Genomic DNA, 21,245 nt, shown 5'->3' on the forward strand with positions numbered 1-21,245 from the left:
TTTGCGCATGTCCAACTGACAAGCGACTGCCAATGTGTTGGTCCTTTTAGACCCAGAAAAGGGCAGAATGGGGCTCAGGTGGGGTGAAACAGGGCAGAATGGGGTGGAGCAGTCTCCACCAATGCACCTGGGAAACAGGAACGGAACCCCCATGCAAAATGTTTGCTGCCTGTACACACACACACACACAAAATAAAAAGAGCTGCCACTCAGCAGTGCAGTCATAGCCATCCACTTCACCTGATCAACTACTACTGTCTCCCATCCTGACAGCTGATAGGGCTAGACCTGCATCAGCACAGACCCGAACCATGTGCCTTCAGACCACATTCACATAACTGAATTTAAAAAGCAAGAGATAATCCATTGAGAAAACTGTGCTTGTATTAAGTAACGCTCATGTTAGGTAATGATAGAAAACCATAGCACTTGAACACAGCCACTCTGTTCTCAACAAGTATATTCAATGGCACATTGTCTGATATTGTGCAATGTAGTTATTTCCTGTCATTACGAGTTTCACATTAGTCAGGTGAGTGACCAACCTCCACTTTGCAGACCATCCCAAACTCAACCTTACAAACAATGCAACTTTATTATATGGCTTCTGCTCTGCTTCCTCTTGCCCAGTGTCTTCTTCCTCTGCGTGTCTTGATTCATTAAGATAATATTTTACTTTAAATCATTATCCCATCACAGCATTGTAGCTGATTAGTTGCACCACAATGTGCAGATTTATCCCTTGGATGTATTTTAGTTTTTTATAATAAACATATCCCACAGGTCTCCTTTCTACTGAAAGAACTTCACTAACAAATGCCTAACCTTGCAGAATATCTCTGCTTACCAAACCACAAACTATACGAAAAGCCCAGCATTCTGGAAAGCATTTTGGTAATAGCAAATGTCACATACTTCTCTCATTAGTTTTAGTGGGTGGGCCTATTAATTATCATTTGCTTTAAGTATTTTTGAAATACCATTCTTTCCAAGTAATAATTTAGCTACATAAAGCACATCTTCCAGAGGTTCTGTCTTCTGTAAAATGGGGAACTGACATTCCTTGCAAATGTGAGTTAGAGCAAAATCTGTGGTGAAACAATTATTAAATATGCACAACACTGTTCATTGTGCTTATCTATTTACTCTTCATGGTTTCTGACTCAGTGGCCTGGTTTGCACTTAGTGTTAAACCATGGTTTACATAAACAGTACTTAATAAACCATGGCTTAGTATTATGTGCAAATCCAGCACAGTGCCTTAATTATGTTTTATTTGCTATGGTTTGTTAGCAAAAAAATAACCTGACCTAAACTATGGTTTAATGTGAACTCAGACAGATTCTGAACTATGGTTTGAGTATATGTTTGTTTGTTTGTCCCATTCACATTTCACTGTAAGCTATAGAGATGATACCAAGAGTGGCTGAAAAATGAAATTACCCAGCTCTTGCTGGGTGTGTTAGCAAAGATGATGTCATTGCTAGGTTTGCCTGGTAAAATGATCATTTCCTCACTCAACTTCCCTACTTCCAGCATCTTAAAGGGACTTCTGTCCCTTCTTAACAGATTGCATCTCTTTACAGAGGTTTCTTCGCTGTGATCTGCCTTTACTGCACAGCTGGGATGTGGAGAGGAAAGCTTAAACAGAACGTTAAAGGGGCTATTGTCCTTTATGACCAGCTTTCATCACTTTACTCAAATGTTTTACTCAAGTTTAAAAAAAAACAAACTGCTGCTAGCACTTTACAAATCATGGCTGTTCAAATTAGCATAGTGCTTTTAAAAATGTTTTAAAAGCAAGAATACCTCAACTGAGATAGCCACATTGTTAAGTATGCAACACACCCACCCACCACATATTTATCTTAAGTCTCCCCTCCCCAAAGCAGCAGGGATGTTAGCAGCAGCAGCAGCAGCCGCAGCACAGACTCCCTTGGAACGAACCCAAACTTTATAAACACATGGACACAACGTGGTCCCACCCTTCAATCTTTTCCCTCAAAAGAGAAAAGTCAAGTTATGGGGCATGAAATCTTGCCTGCTAAAGAGCTTGAGTTCCTTCTCTCCAATTTTTTCTTTTCCAGAATGTGTGGAACAATGTTTGATTGTGTCTTCCCAATGAGATATATTCAAACACTTCACTTTTTGGGGGGAGGGGAGTGATTTGAGTACCATCTAAAGGGTGGGGAGTAATGGTACAGAGTAACATTTAAGGTGACAGAGGAAAGAGTTAGAAACTTTAAGTGGAAACTGGCAGTTGAAAACAATAGGCTGAGAGCTCTGAGAACATTTCGACACCCTTACTCTCAGAGACAGCCAATGAGATGGGCCATTGGGACGTGGTGAAGCCACAGCAGTAGTAAAGGTAAAGGGACCCCTAACCGTTAGGTCCAGTCATGGACGACTCTGGGATTGCGGCGCTCATCTCACTTTATTGGCCGAGGGAGCCTGCGTACAGCTTCCGGGTCATGTGGCCAGCATGACTAAGCCACTTCTGGAGAACCAGGGCAGCGCACGGAAATGCCGTTTACCTTCCTGCCGGAGCAGTACCTATTTATCTACTTGCACTTCATGCTTTCGAACTGCTAGGTTGGCAGCAGCTGGGACCGAACAACGGGAGCTCACTCCATCGCGGGGATTTGAACCACCGACCTTCTGATCGGCAAGCCCTAGGCTCTGTGGTTTAACCCACAGCGCGAGTGCTGCAAAGATTTTTGATATTTCAAGTAGAGTGTGTGAAGGAGCAAGAGGTAGATGGTAAGCAGGCAGGAGCAGAGGGGGAACAAGCCACAATTTCACAAAACAACCCAAGGTTTGTTTGATCATCTGTGAGGTGACTTATAGTGAGGTTTGTTTTATGAACTATGGTTTAGCTTTGGCTCAGCATCATTTGTGAAGCTGGCCATTGTACCTATTTATCAGAGGCTCTGCCATGAGTTTAATCTGAACTTGGGTGGTGTCCAGCAGGACTATACCACTAGTGCAAAGCCATTTCCAGTGCAAAGAATGTCCTGGCATCACTTCAACCCACTCATACAACCGTTCTGCCAAGCGACATAAATACTTAGGAGAATACGAGATGTATCTGCACTCTGGCTGCAATGATTCCAATGCAACTTTTCTGCCAAGGCTACAATGCTATGACATTGTTCGTTCTTAATGTCCCCAGTTTCTGTCTCCCCCCATGCACCCAGTCTTTAACAGTAATTGCTCCAGATTCTGGATTACTGCCACATCTGCTCACAACTAATAAATGAAAGTCTATCATATTTCCAATATGAACCAGATATTTTCCCTTCCAGCTCACAGACTTAAGATGTATTATCACCTTCAGGCTTCTTATACATGGTGAAACTAATAGGCTTCTTCAAGCATATCACTAGTCAGGAAAAGGCTTAAAGCTGGCAAGCTAAGCCAGGGGCTTTCTGGTGCAAATTTGCCAGTAGGGCAAGAAGTTGTCCACTGGGAATGAATTAGAATCTACAGCGGAACAGTTTATTCAACTGAAAGGGAACATTCCTTTCAGCCTACCTAATGCACATGGATTGTTAACTCGTGGGGGTTCCATGAGTTCAGCAGAGGAACTGTGGACTGCAGTTCAAAGAAGGTTTAGTGACAGGAACCTAGGTTTGCACATACAAGCTAGTTCCCTGCAATGAGAGGCAAGCGGGTTTTCTTTTTTTAGGGGTGGGGAGATCTCTCATACGTCCTTACCCCTTCCTTTGTTTCACTCCAGGTCTTAAACTATGTACAGCACATTTTTAAAAATAGCATTGGAACTTCTTTTTCTAGCAGCATAGTAATGTATTAAAATATGCACCTCCACCAATATCAACCCTACTAAAGGTCTTTACACCTCTTGGAACACTTTCCCTCTGCAGATACTAACAGATGTGGGCCTTATTCACCTCTACGCCTGAGTGGGGAAACACTTAATTCTGTTGCTCCTGCCAGCATTTTGAATTGTCCCGCCTCTTCCATGTGGCTAGGGAAGATCAGCCATGAGAAATTTTAGGATATATCAAAACAATGGACAGGATAGGCACATTTATCCAACAGATAATTGGAAATAGGTAATATCCTAAAGATTATAGGTAAAAGGTAAAGGTACCCCTGCCCGTACGGGCCAGTCTTGCCAGACTCTGGGGTTGTGCGCCCATCTCACTTAAGAGGCCAGGGGCCAGCGCTGTCCGAAGACACTTCCGGGTCACGTGGCCAGTGTGACATCGCTGCTCTGGCGAGCCAGAGCTGCACACGGAAACGCCGTTTACCTTCCCGCTAGAAAGCGGTCCCTATTTATCTACTTGCACCCGAGGGTGCTTTCGAACTGCTAGGTTGGCAGGCGCTGGGAACGAGCAACGGGAGCGCACCCCGCCGCGGGGATTCGAACCGCCGACCTTTCGATCGGCAAGCCCTAGGCGCTGAGGCTTTTACCCACAGCGCCACCCGCGTCCCCACTCAGATTATAGACACCCTATAATTCTGACACATCTGCAAATCCTACTTGGTTGAGACTCTACACTAGCATAATATTTAAAATGGTCCTGACTCAAGCTCTTTTATACTTTTAAGGCCCTGCCATCATCCAATTTAGCTTATTAGAACTGAAAGAGCCTGCAGAAGGAACTTATTATCTTTGACAATATTTGCTTCATCCTACAGAACGAATTAAACTGCATGTGCATAGTTGCATAAGATTTGCAAAGGTTACAGCTCCTCTTCTTTTTTTTAAGCATTAATTTAACATGCAGATTAAAAAGAAAATTAGAGATAGTACTTCTCGTTTCTGTAATTGATTAAGGGGCTGGCTTTACTTATGCCTGTTGGGTGTATCTCCATTGATTGCAGTGCATGAGCAACACACAAAAAGCATAGCAAAACAGATTAGAAACTGGCCACAAATATCAGTGTAGCATTGCCTTATCCTATTTGGTGTTGATACAAGAGAATTTCACAAGCAGACACTGAATCACTCCCAGTTCAAAGGACCCCAAAGTGCCAATCCATCACTCATCACTTGGTAAATGCACTTTTGCACATGCTGAATACCCTGTGGTGAAACTAAAGGCCAGCCTTTTCCTGCAGGCAATTCATGTTTCAGTACACAGCACATTTAAATGCAGTCATCCTCTGTTAGTCCAGCAATTCAACAAAAACGTGTTGGAAGGAACATAACGCAGTAGCTCTAGTCGTAACTACTCTTCCCGGTTAAAATTAAGGTGTTTGCTTTATAGTGTTTGCAGCATAATGTGGTTGAACATTTTGTAAGAAAGAGAGGTCACATGCCTCAATGCAGAGGGTTGGATTAGAGAAGTGGTGGCCAAACTCGGCCCTCCAGATGTTTTGAGACTACAACTCCCATCATCCCTAGCTAACAGAACCAGTGGTCAGGGATGATGGGAATTGTAGTCCCAAAACATCTAGAGGGCCGAGTTTGGCCACCACTGGATTAGAGGAACCTCAGGGTCCCTTCCAACTCTACAATTCTATGATTTTAAGTTTCCAAGATGCTGTGCACAAAAATTCTAATAATCAGTGCTTACAGAATTCTCTGTCTCATGGCACATTTTTCCTACCTGGTGAATTTGGATTTCCCCAATCCTAGGAAAACCCAAAATGTACAGCAAAATGCAAACCCTATCTGCTTCCACCTGGTGTGCTGCTGTTTGCAATCTTTTCAGTTAAGGTGGCACCAGAAATATCTGTGTGATCTGACACAAGCAGGATTGCGGTGGGAATCCAGAGTTTCTGTTTGTTTGCAGAATGGAAGGAAAAGGAGGTGGGCTTTGTGGAAGATGAAGGTTTATATGCATGGCCACCTTATAGCTTCTTAAACCTTGCTAGCACATTGGCTTTCAAATGCCCTCACAAAGCAGTGGTTTGGGTCCTTTAGGACTCAAAGGAGCCACACTGAATTGGCTGTTTGGCTTGTGAAACAGTGGGTTGAATTTGGATTCCTGCCCTTGTGTGGACCTGCCCTCTGAATCAACATCTAATTCAGAGCCCGTTGAGACTTTCTAAAAGCCATAAATCCAGCTTAGAGCTTAAGAAAAAGCCAAACAGTGTGGACTACCACAACAGGCTAAGAACAAATTAAAATTAAACAGATTTGCATGTCTACCAAAATGCACAAGGGGCAAGCTTTGATCATGGCTGGTTTGGACATAATGATAAGCTTTAGGTGAGCTTTGGGCTTGTGTGCTTTCTCAAGCACAGCTGTAAGGCACTTTCAGATTTGCCAAAACCAGAAGCAACTAATCCAGTGAGATAGAGCCACAGTAGCTTCTTAACAGTGGCTTTGCTGCAGCTTACTGAGAGGGAGAGCTGGCAATATATTGGTTGTGCGGGCCCGATGGTGGAGCCATTCTGGCACTCCTCCTGGTACCTCCACAAAGTTCTCCTTCCCTCCGCACCACCTTTTCCTTCCGTCCTAGTAACTGGCTAGCGTTAATGTTCCACCTCACCAGGTGAGTCACTTCTGACTACAACCATGATTTGTTGAAACAAACCAATTGCAAACCGTAGTCAAAGAAGTTGGCGTGTTCCAACAAGATATAGTTAAGACGAATCACAATTTAGGGTTCGGCTACAACACTAAACTTTGGTTAAATTAAAAAGGGAGCAGGATATTCCCCTGGTGTGCACAACAGGGAATAGTGCACAAGTCCATGCCTTACTGAGGTCTGTCTTCGTAATAATGGTTTAATGTTAAGTGCAAACTGGGCCATTGCCTTCAAACAGCGAACCTTGTGCAGCACAATCCTATTTATGCTTTCAAGAAGTAAATCCTACAGTTTCAGTGAGGTTTATGTTCAAGTATGTGGGCATCAGGTTTAGACATAAGAAGCTACAGTTAGTATTGTGTATAAACCATGGATTTGGCCAGGCAGAACCTGAATAATAAACATCAAATGCCTTGTCATTTTTAAGTAATGTTCAATAATCCATCTCAAGGGAGATAAAAATTTCATTTGCCATACTTCATATTTCTTTGCAGCTCCAAATACTGATATTCACTTATTGCTGTTGCTTTGCACCTGCTTATCATTACAATGGGCTTCATTGTAAGCATTTATCACCACATACAATTTTGATAGAAACATTATATTACAGGATAAATAGATGAATAATGACAGATAAATTATGGCAATCTGTTCAACTAGGATTATAATAGAAAAGAGATATCAGATCTGAGTATACAGCAGCCAGATTTCTTTTTATTCTTTTTATTTTAAAGAGCAGTGGGGACTGACAGGTCTTTGGAAAAGTAATACAGTTTGCTATAAACTTTTAATACCACAACATGGTCATATTGATTATTAAACCATAAAAAATAAATAAAGTGCTACAAAGTGAAATATGTTTGTGTGTGCAAGTGATGGAACTCTGGTTCAAGGAAAAGATTTACTCAAGAAGACAAATAGTGTTTTCTACCCTGAGATCATTCAATTTGTGTTAAGAAAAATCATCAGGTTAGAATACAACAAAGCAAGTTCTCTGGAGCGAGTGCTTCATCTTTTAAAAATTACTGTATGCACATTACTGGCTTATTAAAAGAAAACATTTGCCAGTGGTTTTATAATATTCTGTGAAACAGAATAAGTGATACTGAATTTTGCAGGTCTAATGGAAATTTGATACCATCTGTTTCCTAGCATTGCTTAAGGTAATTAGCATAATTGATCACTGTCCTAAAATATGGCCAGAAGGAATAGGAAAACTAGCTTTTACTAATTAAACCATTTATAGAGAGAGAAAATATGAGATTCTAATCAAGTCCCTTTCTTGTGGTTCTCTAATACTTTAATTTGTCATTTCTACTTGGTACTTTGGAAATATCATATTTATAGGAAATATAACATTATCCATATTCATTCATTCAATCAATTTTTATACCGCCCTTCACCTGAAGATCACAGGGCAGTTTACAATATAAGAAGACAAAAATATGTAACATAGTAACAAACAAAAAACAATAACCTCTCCACACACAGTTTAAAAGGGCATAGATTGCTTAATTAGCCAATTAAGCTCATGATTTTGTAGCCTGCATTTCTTTTCCTGCTTACATGACCTCTAGAACCCTGGTAAATCTTCACATTGATCTGCATCATTGCTTACAGCAGTAAACCTGTATCAGAATCTACTATATTTAGCAAGTGCAATACCTAATTAAAAATTATGTGAGTTCTAAAGTAGAATAAAGCTGCAATCCTATACCCAAAATCAATAGGATCTACTTCTGAGTAGACTCGCCGGCTGGCACTGCAGATCACTTCTTTCAATCGAGCTCTGGCCTATTTGAAACAGATCCATACACACATACTAAAATATACTTTAGAATAGCCCACAATGAGTTTCCAACACAGCAATACATCACTGGCTCATGAGTCTTCTAGGAGAGGCTCCAAAATAGTACCACAGCTTTAATGTACCTTTAATGAGTCTGTTCTACATCAGGGTTATAGCATCACCTGAGCTGAACTCAGCAAATGATCCAGATTCTTGGATACGTACAAGGCTGGTGACTTCTTGCAAGCACAGGTACTGGGGAGACTGCATGGAGTAAACAGTTCTGTTGCAGTTCAAAGAATGTTGCTGTACAGCCACTACTTAGTGGAATGGCAAGTGAATTCTCCCACGTTTCATGGAGGAACACTGGTTCACTAACACACAGAGGAAAACAAGTGGCAGGGAGAACCTGCCCCTCTTTCCCCACCAAATTGCCAAGTGAAAGGGTAAAACACTTGCATAAAGAACAGACGCCCCAGTGGTGGGTCAGGTCACTCAACTCAAAAGATGTCGTATGGCAATGCCAGAACCAGTAAGCAGGTAGGCCCAGATGCTATTCCTGGTTTCTCTTGAACTGTCAGTGACTAGCAAAAGCTGAGAGATGTATCTCAAACATGCAACATTTGGGTTCACGTGCAATCGTGCAGGCATTAGCTAGCTGTCTCTAAGTCCTGTCACATGTATTTGCTGCCAAAACCGTATTTAAGAGGAGTAATACTCCCTACATCTTGCCTGTGCAAACAAACCTGTAGCGGCATCAGCGTTGCCACATTTTTCAGTAACAGAAATTAATTTACTCTTTAGTCACTTACACTGCAATCCTATAACACTTACCTGGGAAAAAGTTCCATTTGATTCAATAAGTGTGCTTCAGGGCAGACATATGGAGGATTGTGTTGTTAAGAAATTAAAGCAAGGGTCAGCAACATGATGCCCACGGGTACCCATGCACCCACACAGATCTTTGATGGTGCCCACAGAATCCCCTGCCTCCCTGCACCAGTGAATTTCGGCTTGAAAGAAGCATTCCATTGTAGCCAATAGAATGGGTTATGATATGTGCTTGGTTGCTGTGTGTGTGTGTGTGTGTGTGTGTGTGTGTGTGTGTTTGTGAGATACCCATAACAATTTCTCAAGCTGAAATGTGCCTGCTGGCCCAAAAAGGTTAGCGTCCCCTGAATTAAACCTCTGCCCTGCTAGCAGTTACCTAGTTATTTATAGTGAACATTGATTATAAAGTGTTACCTTAACCAAATTAAACCACATCCCTGAGTCAACTCTTAAATATTAGTGAAGATTGCTCCTTCCCTTGAGCAAAAGCACAGTGTCATCTTTTAATTTGTAATTCATGTATTAATAATTGCTGTGATATTTGTACAGTGAAATGAAACATATTGCAACCCAGGATGACATTTCAGTATTCAAATCCATCTAACTAAGAGTAATCTGAATTCACAAGACCTACAATCAAAGAGAAAAGTGACAAGTGCAAGGGGAGTGATAGATAGATGAAAGTACTTTTGACAAAAGCTGTGAAGTGAGTTCCCACTGAGGGATGATTTTCGCTAGTCTCCAGGTATAACATTATGCACACTGATGAGCTGATCAACAGTACAGAACTTCTACCCAGCTGTAATCAAGAGTGATTGATGGTTGGGACAAAAAAAGTTGATTATCATGACAAGACTACTGATGCAGAGAAAATAAGCAGCGCTGGAGAAAGGAGAAATCCTATTCTCAGAATATCCCTAAAGACTTCTTTATAAGGCGTACAAGAAGGCATTTTATGCTTTTAACAATGTGCTTCAGTACAAATGCAACCTATTTATGCAGCAGTGTCCCCACCAACTACACACTTAAACCTGCAGAAACCCACCAGAACAAGATTTGTAAGTCATTTCACTCAAAACTCATTTTTTCAAAGCTCTATCTATCAAGAGTGCAGGTCAATACTATGAATACACCTGTATGTTTGTTCTTGCAGGGGGAAAAAAGCATATTTCTGAGAGCTGCAGGGGACTCATTTGAAACTGCCTTTTTGGATTTCATCTGCAGAAGCAGTGAGTCCCTGATGGCAATTTTAGACCTTTAAATGCTTCATTTTCAATTCATATCAAAACAGAAGCTTAATCCAAAGTGACATACCTTTATAAATATTGTTTCAATGTGAATAAAAATGCACTTAGCTCAAGATAAGCATAGCTTAACATTGGTATTTAGTTCAGTTTCCAAATTGCACTTTTTCAGCATGTATTAATATGAGCTCTGAGAAGCTGAAACACTATTCTAAGTAAATATAGTCAGCAGCGAAAATTCAACACCATAGATTTTTGCCCCGAAATTGATTCATACAACTTACAGTATGTCCAACGTACACAAGCTAGCTGAACTGTGGGATTGGTCATAAGGAGGCTGCTCTGCACTGCAAGCCATTATGTACAGAATACTCACATCGTGAATCCAGTAATTTCCTTTGTGTCATCACAATTTTGTCTCCTTTGGGGGTACAAAAGGGTGCACTGTGGCATAGACAGCAAAGGCCAGATGAGCCACAGCACATCAATACTCCACAGTTTAGGGTAGTTTTTATGTGACGGCATCTTGTAGTTTGTTCAGGTACATCAATAATTGTTCTCATTTTAAAACCAGAGAATCTGTTTAGTAAGGACAGCGGTAGCTGCAGACTTCCTATGCTTCAGATGACATGAAACTTTATCACAGGTAAATATTGCTGGCCAACTTACTGAAGAAATACTAAGATAAATGATGACTAAATGAAGCTGTGCACCTGTGCCAATAATATTGCTATTTTAATAATGAGGAGTATAAACAAACCATTATATATATATATATATATATTTGCTTTCGTGGGCACACTAGCCTGGGAACTTCCTCTCTGCCCAGAACATTGGAGGCTAGACACCACACCCCCTCTACAGTATTTATAGGAACTCAAACATTGAGATCCCGCTCTGTTCCAGTAACAAGAAGCCGAAAGCACCAGCCTGAAGATGACGAGTGAGACCTCGTCGAAACGTCGCCTAGACACCCCAACTTTTACACGGGAAGACACCCGAGGACACCAAAACCTGCATACATATATATATATATATACATATATGAAGATCCTCTCTGCCTGCATACATATATATATATATATATGAAGATGACGAGTGAGACCTCGTCGAAACGTCGCCTAGACACCCCAACTTTTACACGGGAAGACACCCGAGGACACCAAAACCTGCATTCCTGTACCCGTGAAAATCTACGAAAGCATATATATATATATATATATATATATATATATATATCTACACTGCCCATCTGGCTGGGAGGTGGTTTCACAGGATGGGCACCTCTACTGAGAAGGCCCTCTGCCTGTTTCCCTGTAAGCTCACTTCTCACAGTGAAGAAACTGCCAGAAGGCCCACGGCACTGTGTCCGGGCAGAACGATGGGGGTGGAGACGCTCCTTCAGGTATACTGGGCTGAGGTCATTTAGGACTTTAAAGGTCAGCACCAACAATTTGAATTGTGCCTGTTATGTGGTCTGGGTGGCTGCTCCCAGTCACCAGTCTAGCTGCCGCATTCTGCATTAGTTGCAGTTTCCGGGTCACCTTCAAAGGTAGCCCCACGTAAAGCGCATTGCAGTAGTCCAAGCGGAAGATAACTAGAGCATGTGCCACTCTGGCGAGACAGTCTGTGGGCAGGTAGGGTCTCAGCCTGTGTACCAGATGGAGCTGGTAGATAGCTGCCCTGGACACAGAATTGACCTGTGCCTCCATGGACAGCTGTGAGTCCAGAATGACTCCCAGGCTGCGCACCTGGTCTTTCAGGGGCACAGTTGCCCCACTCAGGACCAGGGAGTCCCCCACACCTGCCCGCCCCCTGTCTCCCAAAAATAGTACTTCTGTCTTGTCAGGATTCAACCTCAATATGTTAGCCGACATCCATCCTCCAACTGCCTCCAGGACCTTCACGACCTTCACTGGTTCTGATTTAAAAGAGAGGTAGAGCTGGGTATCATCTGCATACTGAAGAACACCCAGCCCAAACTCCCTGATGATCTCTCCCAGTGGCTTCATATACATATTAAAAAGCATGGGGGAGAGGACGGAACCCTGAGGCACCACACAAGTGAGAGCCCAGGGGTCTGAACATTCATCACCCAACACCACTTTCTGGACACGGCCAAGGAGAAAGGAGGGGAACCACTGTATAACAGTGCCCCCAGCTCCTCTAAACGGTGCAGAAGGATGTCATGATTGATGGCAGCAAAAGCCACTGAGGGATCCAGCAGAACTAGGAAACAGCTTTCAGCCTTGTCCCTAGCTTGCCAGAGATCATCAACCAGTGCGACCAAGGCGGTTTCAGTCCCATGATGAGGCCTGAACCCCAACTAGAAGGGATCAAATGGTCCCCATCCTCCAGGCAAGCCTGGAGTTGTTCAGCAACCACCCGTTCAATCACTTTGTCCAAGAATGGAAGATTTGAGATTGGATGATAGTTGGCTATATCGGCCAGGTCCAGAGATGTTTTTTTAAGAAGCGGTTTAATGACCACCTCTTTTAGCAGGGCTGGGAGGACTCCCTCACCGAGGGAAGCATTCACCACCCTGCAGAGCCCATCGCCCAGCCCTTTCCGACTCACTTTTATGTATCTCTTGCCATCAGCCCACCCCATCCACAATTTGGCCAAACATTCTCAACTGAAAACTTTCTGCCTGGCTCTAGATGCGGGGGGTGGGGGGTGGGGGAAATGAACTGAGCTAAAGTATTCAAATAGTTTTTACAGCACAACATTAGGGCCATCCAGTTTCAGACTGAGTTCAAGTGCTATTACCAGCTTCTAAAATTATGTCTTAGGAAAAATATGGTAATGTTTCAAAATTTGCAGCACATGCCTATAAAAGCAGAAGCCATCGCATATCCAACTGTGCAAAAATGTATTAGGATGTTCTCAAATTAGTTATGTGTTCTGTATAAGTGCAGGGCATTCTCCAATATTTGATTAGGCTTCCTAAGGCAGAATATCAAGATGTTCTGATGTTCTGTACGCTTTCTGTGTTATATTGATAGAAACGTCAGATATTCACTGAGAATATTAACATGAACAACTTCCTAGTATTCCCCCCCCCCCCCTTTTCATTACAGTGGTACCATGGGTTACATATCCCTCTGGATATGTAATCTTCGGGTTGCAAACATGGCAAACCCAGAAGTGTATACTTCTGGGTTTCGCCACATGTGCGTGCACAGAAGCGATCTGCATGTTGCGCGCATGCGCAGAAGGGTGCCTCCAGTTATGGACTTTTCAGGATATGGCCGGGTCTCTGGTATGGATCCCGTCCATAACCAGAGGTACCACTATATTTTTCAGTTGCCAATATATGACAGACTTTGTAGAAAAGCAAGAAAATAAGGTTGCCATATTCTGAAGAGCAAAAACGAGGACACATTTGCTGACTTCTAACAATGGATCGCTATGATGACTCTTCCCATGAAAAAGAGGGCGTGTCCTGGAAAAAGAGGACATATGGCAACCCTAAAATATGCCAATGTATTCCACACATGAGAAAATATTGGGAATGTTACATCCGAGTGAGTGGCAAGCCACCGGCCCCCCAAACCATGTCCAGCTCTTCCCCAAGGCTTTTCCCCCTACCACATTTGCCTGTGCAGCTGAAGAGAAGTTTCCCAGGCACTGTGGTTTGTTTTCTTCCAGTCGGCCTAGGCACCTATCTGCTCTTCCTTTCCCTCCATGATCAGCAGGCTTCCATATAACTTTATCTATAGCTATATATAATTCAAGCTGTAGAACTGAAATTGCAGAAAGGAGAACCGAAAGAGAAAAGCTGAGCCGATGAGTATCAAGTAATCATATACATTATTGCTCCATAACCATGAGGCAAATGTGAAATAATATCATACAGGTTCCATTGCCAAAAAAGCAAAGCAAAGCAAAGCAAAAACCCAAACCCATTATCTCATGCATACATATTTTTAAGAAGATATAAATTATCTACTTACATCCGAATTAAATCTCAACTGGCAAATGTTGCACGATATGATTTGCTTTCTTCTGTGAGGAAGAGGAACCCCAAACGTATGATTTATTACCGCTTTTTGAATTGGGTCCATCTGCAACAAAAGGAGGAGAAATAAAAGCTTTTCTATTCTCTTGGAAGTCTGCCAATTCTGCTAACAATGCTTAATGGAATTTACACACTGCCAATGGATCGTATCCAACCAAGCTTTACACAGAGTAGACCCACTGAAATTAACAGACTTACATTAGTCATGTCCATTAATTCAGGTTCATCTATGCTGAGTATGACTCCCACTGGATACAACCCAAAGTCTTATTTTCTTTTTAAACATTAGCAGTACAACCCTTGTAAGTCTTCTTAAAAGTAAGTATCACAGAGTTCAATGGGGCTTTCCTTCCAAACAAGTGTGCACAGGATTGCAGCCCAAGATACCACTTTCTTTCTATCTGTACAGTATAGATGTAGCAATTTTATTTTATTTTAAGCAAAAAATAAAAATTGGGTGTAAATGAAACAAAGAGCTCTGAAGGGCACACCGGACACAAATTTGGAAAATCGCATTGCAAGAAATTGATGGATCCGAAAGAAATGTGCTGAACATTCTGACATGTCAGACTGTTCTTTCTTAACTTTAGTTAGTTACTACACAAGATCTGAATGTTTCCTCCCTTGCTTCAGCGTTAAAGAAACTCACTTCAACTTTCACATATATTGTGTTTTTCTGGCACAGAAAGTGGGATCATTTCTCTTTCTTGGCTCTTTTTAGTGTGTCTGCAGTAACTCTCAAGTGGGAAGAATATGGCAAAAGAAGCATGCTATAAGACAAATTAAGATAGAAGACTCAAGGGAAAATAGAAAGGAACAAGTAGTAGAATGGATTATTGTGTCAAGGACTCATTGTGCAGTTACTTTTAGCTCTCACTTGCTTCACAAAATTTCTGAATCATTAAGATTTTTTGATGTTTAAATATTTATTATTGAGCAACGAGAGACATATTTTGCATTTTATTTGAAGTGCAAAAAAGGATAAATATATCACAGATGCAAAGAAAAATGACAAGTTCTTTATTTTTGCAACATGGCCAACCTATTTCAGCTACAAATGCTTTCCTTGCTTCTTCATGAAGCAATCTCAAAACTTTCTGTTCTCAAAGACCATGGGTAGGCAAACTAAGGCTTTGGGGCCGGATCTGGCCCAATCACCTTCTAAATCTGGGTCAGGGAATCAGTGTGTTTTTCCATGAGTAGAATGTGTCCTTTTATTTAAAATGCATCTCTGGATTATTTGTGGGGCATAGGAATTCATTCTCTCTCTCCCCCCCCCCCAAATAAAGTCCAGCTCCCCACATGAGGGACAGTGGACCGGCCCTCTGCTGAAAAAAATTTGCTGACCCCTGTAAGACTAATAGGGAGAATCAGTAATAAAATAACACGAAAGCAGAAAGGCATGGAAGAAGAAACTATCACCACACATGTCGCTACCCATATTGCAGAACACTGCTCCACAGAGGGAAAACAATAGGGCTATGCTTGTCTAAGCAGTTGAAAATGGCCACAAAAGTGGCAGTTGGAAAAAATGGGAAGACTACAGAGGAAACACAGGAATGAAGTGGACCTGGAGTTATGTCATCTGAATTCTCCAGAACAACTGAATAAGAGGACTGTATATGGAGACCTCCAATTTTCCACCTCCATTTGCTGGTGGTGGATTGGCACAAGCCATTTTGGAGGGAGTGCCAGGCCTAATGAGCACAGCAACTCTTCTCAGCAGATCTGGCCCCTATGAGGCAGTTGTGGAGACTGAAGGTCCCTGCATTCCCACAGCTACCTAAGTCTCTGTCTTCCCTGGGTCTTTCCCAAGCAACCTGAGACTATGCTGGTGTGTCTGTCTCTGTTGCTCCCTCTTCATACCTCTTCTGGTCCTGGGAGACCGGGGTGGGGGGGCTTGTCATTGCAGCAAGGGGCGGCACCCTGGCTTCTTCACCAGCCTCACTCATCTCTGCTTCTTGGCCTCCCTCGTCTCCTGCTTCCGCTTCTGGACTTCTCTCTGCCACAAACTCTCCCTGCTCACTAAACCCTGTTACCTTTTCAGCTTTCTACACCACCACCTCCCAGTCTTCCCCCTGTTCTCCAGCTGACCACTCATTGTCACCCCCAACACCAATTCCTGGGCTCTGCCTGAGCTCTTTTTCCTTGGGGGTTCACCAGCTGGTGCCTCCTACCATTCCTCTGCTTTCAGCCAGTCCATGACACCGGGGGGAGGGGTGAGAGAAAGCCTTGTTGTCTCTATGGTAAGTCTCCCACCCCCACTCCAAATGACAGGAATCGCTTCATACCACCTAGTTTGGGTTCCTTTAACTCCTTTTTGGGGCGTTTGCCTGAAATGCCCATCCCAAATCAGGTGAACCTCAAAACAGTGGCAAAAAGGAATACAGGCCTAGTATCTATTTGAGCCCTAGTAGCAATAACTGCAAGCACCCTTAAATCTGAATTTAATGCCAACACATTGAATCAAATTCTGCATTCATGATCTCTTAAAACAGAACCCATGACCATTTTTCAAGCACAGATATGAAACATATGAGTCAGCTAGCTTTTCTATGTATGGAAGGGATTCTAGGAAAAACAAACATCTCTTGAGATCAAGCACTATAAATAGGACACAAGAACATTTATTATTATGGTACTGATTATGACCCGGGACTGACTGCACATCAAAGGCATAATAATCTAGCCCCTGGTTCCAGAAGATGCCATTCTGCATCCCAACAGAAAAATCTACTGGACTTACCTATATCAACCGAAGCACACAAAAATGTCCTATACTGTACTCACAAAGTGTATTTCTCTTATTAATGATCTAGGATTCTACAGGCTACAAAATGTATCTCTAAAATGTGAACCTCATGATTTGTGCTTGTAGTTCTATATGCAAAGAGGTTTGGATGGCAGCCAAAGTGATTAAGAAAAGCCGGTTCAGATGCAGAAATCTGTACTCTGCCAATTGCTGTTTGATACAGCAAGTCAGAATTGCTTTTCCAAATATAACTCCATAAATCCCAGTCCCTAACAAAGTCAGGGCAGACAGGCAAGTGAGGGTGAGTGCACTAGAATTATATTAGGCTCTAGGATTTTCTCCTAGAGTAGTTTTGTGGGGAGGGGGAGGGGAAGGCTGCCAACCCATAAAGTTTTAAATAAATATTAGGTAAGTGCCCAAATGTTTGTTACAGGAAAGGGATGCTGGCAAGTGGACCACACATACTCTCACCCATACACATTTGTGAACTCTGAGAAACTGAGATAAAAAAGGGCAGGGAATATGAATGGTCTGCTTGAATCAGAAGAACAAAGTAAAAGAAATGGACCATCAGGACAGATAAAGCGGAATATATTAGAAATCTGATAAGTGTTTGATTATTTAGAAACATATTCTCAACAATCTGTATATAAAGATAGCAGGCATTATAGTTCCTTGTTCTTTTCTCTAACTTTTACAGGAACCTGCCTATGAAACCCCTAAATGTTTATTCAAAGCCCTTGCCTCTGCATTTGAAATCTTGAAATCCCCTTTTTTGGAATAACCTCCTGGTTTTAGTGCAGCATGCAAATAATCCTGCAAGTTGTCTATAACCATTTTTCAGTCTCATCAAATGGTGTTTGTGCTCTAACCATGTGAAAAGCACAAGGGAATATATGAATGCTATGCTATGAATTGCCAATAGTATCTTTATTCTGTAATCCCCTCCATCACCACGTTTGTTCCGTTTAGGTGCTTTTTAAAGGTTGGAAGCCTACATGCACTTACGTGGGGGTAAATTCCATTAAACTTAATGTGGCTTACATCTGAGTAGCAGGGAGCCAACAGGATTTGCCTGAGTAAATGTGGCAGGGTAGGCTGTCGTCTCAACACAGGTAAGACAAACACAGCTGTAGGCTTAAACTGGATCATTTACTTAATATTACTTGCTACAACAGAAGAAAGGAAGAAAGGTGAAAGAGAAACTAAACCCACAAGTTATGGGCCCAAGCATACCCAAGAGTTCTCAGTCATCCTTATGACTTACTTGTAGCTGCCTACAAGGAAACTTCCAAAAATGCCTGCTGACCTAAAGCCAGTAAGACTAAGCCTTATAGCTATGTCTGCCAAAGCACCTACTCTGCACCATAAAATAACGGTGGCATGTATTTTGCTCCACTGGCAAAAGCCACTATACTCTCTGATCTACACTCCACATGGGTCTGCCACTGAAGATAACTTGGAAACATCAACTGGTCCCCTCCCCCCCAAAAAAAGACCCCAAATACTTTCTGGGGTACCTCGTTTCCAATTAAGGATTTTCAAATGAATGTTTAAAGCCCTAAACAACTTAGCCTCCATCTCACAGAATCAAAGTTGGAAGGGGACCTGAGAATCATCTAATCCAACCCCCTGCAATGCAGCTGCCCCTTACGGGGATCAAACCTTCAACTTTGGCGTTGCCAGCACCACACTCTAACCAACCATGTAAATCAGGCATAGGCAAACTCGGCCCTCCAGATGTTTTGGGACTACAACTCCCATCATCCCTAGCTAACAGGACCAGTGGTCAGGGATGATGGGAACTGCAGTCTCGAAACATCTGGAGGGTCGAGGTTGCCTATGCCTGATCTAATTGATGGTGTCCTCCCTACAGACCTTCTGAAATATTAAGATTGGCAGAGGGGGCCTCTTGGTAGTTTTGCCATACTAGGTAGCTTGGGGGGTGGTAGCCTGGGAGAGGACATTCTTTGTGACATTGTGGAAATCCCTTCCCACTTTCACTATGCAGGTTTTTTGTATGCCTAACTTATTGAATGTCTGCCTGTCAAAAAGCAAGAGCTTTGCTCCCCTCCAATGCCCAACTTGACCCATGTAAACAACTCAAGTTTAATGAGTTGTGAACTGGTTACATCACTGTAGGTCTTTGTTCAATTGCTCCTAGGCTAGCAATGCTACGTTCATTGCAAGATCAGGCATGCAGTTTCTGATTGAAGAGGTCAGGAGTCAAAAGAGAATTAAGATTTACAGCAACCAAGGTTCAGGTGCACATGCTTGGATAAATTCCAGATTAAACTGTTAAACAGCAAGCAGTGTATTCTAAGAGTATGTGTTGTGATTATTTATTTATACCTCATAATAACTGCAGCAATACTCTCAGCAAAGGTCAAAAAGCCACCCTTCTCTTTTGTTCTTTTTTCTATTTTTGAGTAAAACAGGCTTTGAAGCTTTGTCCTGGATACACCTATTTAAGAATTTAAACCAGCAACAACAGCCCATCCCCAAGGATTGGCCTATTTTTCTCTCAAGGGTGGGAAAGCATTTATTCACACACACACACACACACTCCATACGTTACTGCTACTATGAACTTCCCCTTCCTACATACACCGAATTTTCTTTATTAAATAAAAATAACCATCACACCAAGAGACTGGATTACCACGAGTGTACTTCAGGGTTGTTGTGCATTACTCCTCCCTCTCTCAGATCCCCCCCACCCCCAAATGTAGAATATCAACACCAGGTGAATTTGCAGAGCTGATGTAACTCATTATTCTCAAGCACAATACAGTGGCAACCTGAAATATATGTAACCCGAGGTACCACTGTACCCCCATCTCAAAATATGGATAGTGATACACTCCAACATTCTGCACGAAAATATGGATATTCTGTGGTTTAGAATGAAATGTCTCTATTTTCCTGAGGAATGTTGGAGGGTGCTATGGAGGTATGAGTTTTATTTGTATTTTTGAAAAGGTAACGTGGGGGGGGGGATTAAATCAAATCAAATTAAATTAAATCAAATTAAATCAAATCTGAGTGGGGAAAACCATGAATTTCTACGTTTGCTGCTCCCTTTTACTTTAGTCACACAGCCATAGCTTTACTGAAATACACCCCAGATTTGTCAATTATTTCTCTGGCCAACAATCACTTCTGCACCAGGAAAGACAGGAGTGCTCGGGTGGGCAGCTTCAAAGTACCAGTAATTCTCCATTGTCTCTATCTAAAGAAAAATCTAGAGTGACCCACATACAAAGGAAGCTCATAGAATGAGTTCAAAACGACACACGTCCATTGTTTAGAGAAAGGAATCCTGGGTCATTTTGAAGCCGTTTGAGTGTTGTAAATTTCTCTATAAGCATTCATTGGCTAAAAACACTAAAGGCAGGAGGAGGGCAGAATCTCATACTACATGAATATAATTTAAAAGTACATGGATATCCATGGATATCAAGGATTTCACCAGTACAAAATCGATACGGACAACCACCTCAGACCAAAAGCATGCCCATACCATATATCTCAATAAAGTATCTCCAGCATTATACCTACATCTATCAGATAATTTCTTGTCTTTAGTCTCTTCTTCAAGAAAAAAAAAACATAACTATGCAGCCTTGTTCATTAAATGTAACTAACTATAAAAGGTAAAGGTAAAGGATCCCTGACAGTTAAGTCCAGTCGCAAACAACTCTGGGGTTGTGGTGCTCATCTCGCTTTACTGGCTGAGAGAGACGGCGTTTGTCCGCAGACAGTTTTTCCAGGTCATGTGGCCAGCATGACTAAGTCGCTTCTGTTGAAACCAGAGCAGTGCACGGAAACACCGTTTACCTTCCTGCCGGAGCAGTACCTATTTATCTACTTGCACTTTGACATGCTTTCGAACTGCTAGGTTGGCAGGAGCTGGGACCGAGCAACGGGAGCTCACCCCGTCACGGGGATTCAAACCACCGACCTTCTGATCGGCAAGCCCAAGGCTCAGTGGTTTAGACCACAGCGCCACCCGTGTCCCTGTAACAAACTATAGCTAAGATCATTTCCATTGGCCCTATATGTAGAATTTGGAAACATGATCTCCAGATTTTTACTGAGC

The 21,245-nt window shown here is 42.2% G+C and overlaps 1 protein-coding gene and 1 long non-coding RNA gene across 15 annotated transcripts in view; one reads left to right on the forward strand and one right to left on the reverse strand.

Annotated features, from left to right (window-relative positions):
• LOC310828487 overlaps positions 1-21,245 on the forward strand; it is a 125,467-nt gene that overhangs the window by 93,402 nt on the left and 10,820 nt on the right. The window lies entirely within an intron of this gene.
• ZNF385D (zinc finger protein 385D) overlaps positions 1-21,245 on the reverse strand; it is a 571,924-nt gene that overhangs the window by 76,525 nt on the left and 474,154 nt on the right. For 12 of the 14 annotated variants that reach the window (XM_083705882.1, XM_083705891.1, XM_083705890.1 and 9 more), the window contains one exon: positions 14,327-14,437. The exons of the other annotated variants lie outside the window; for them this stretch is intronic. In XM_083705882.1, coding sequence (XP_083562008.1) covers positions 14,327-14,437 — 111 coding nt within the window. The remainder of the gene's footprint in view (positions 1-14,326; positions 14,438-21,245) is intronic. 14 annotated transcript variants of the gene reach the window in all.

This window comes from Podarcis gaigeae (assembly GCF_964106915.1).
Source record: "Podarcis gaigeae genome assembly, chromosome: 12".
NCBI lineage: Eukaryota > Metazoa > Chordata > Lepidosauria > Squamata > Lacertidae > Podarcis > Podarcis gaigeae.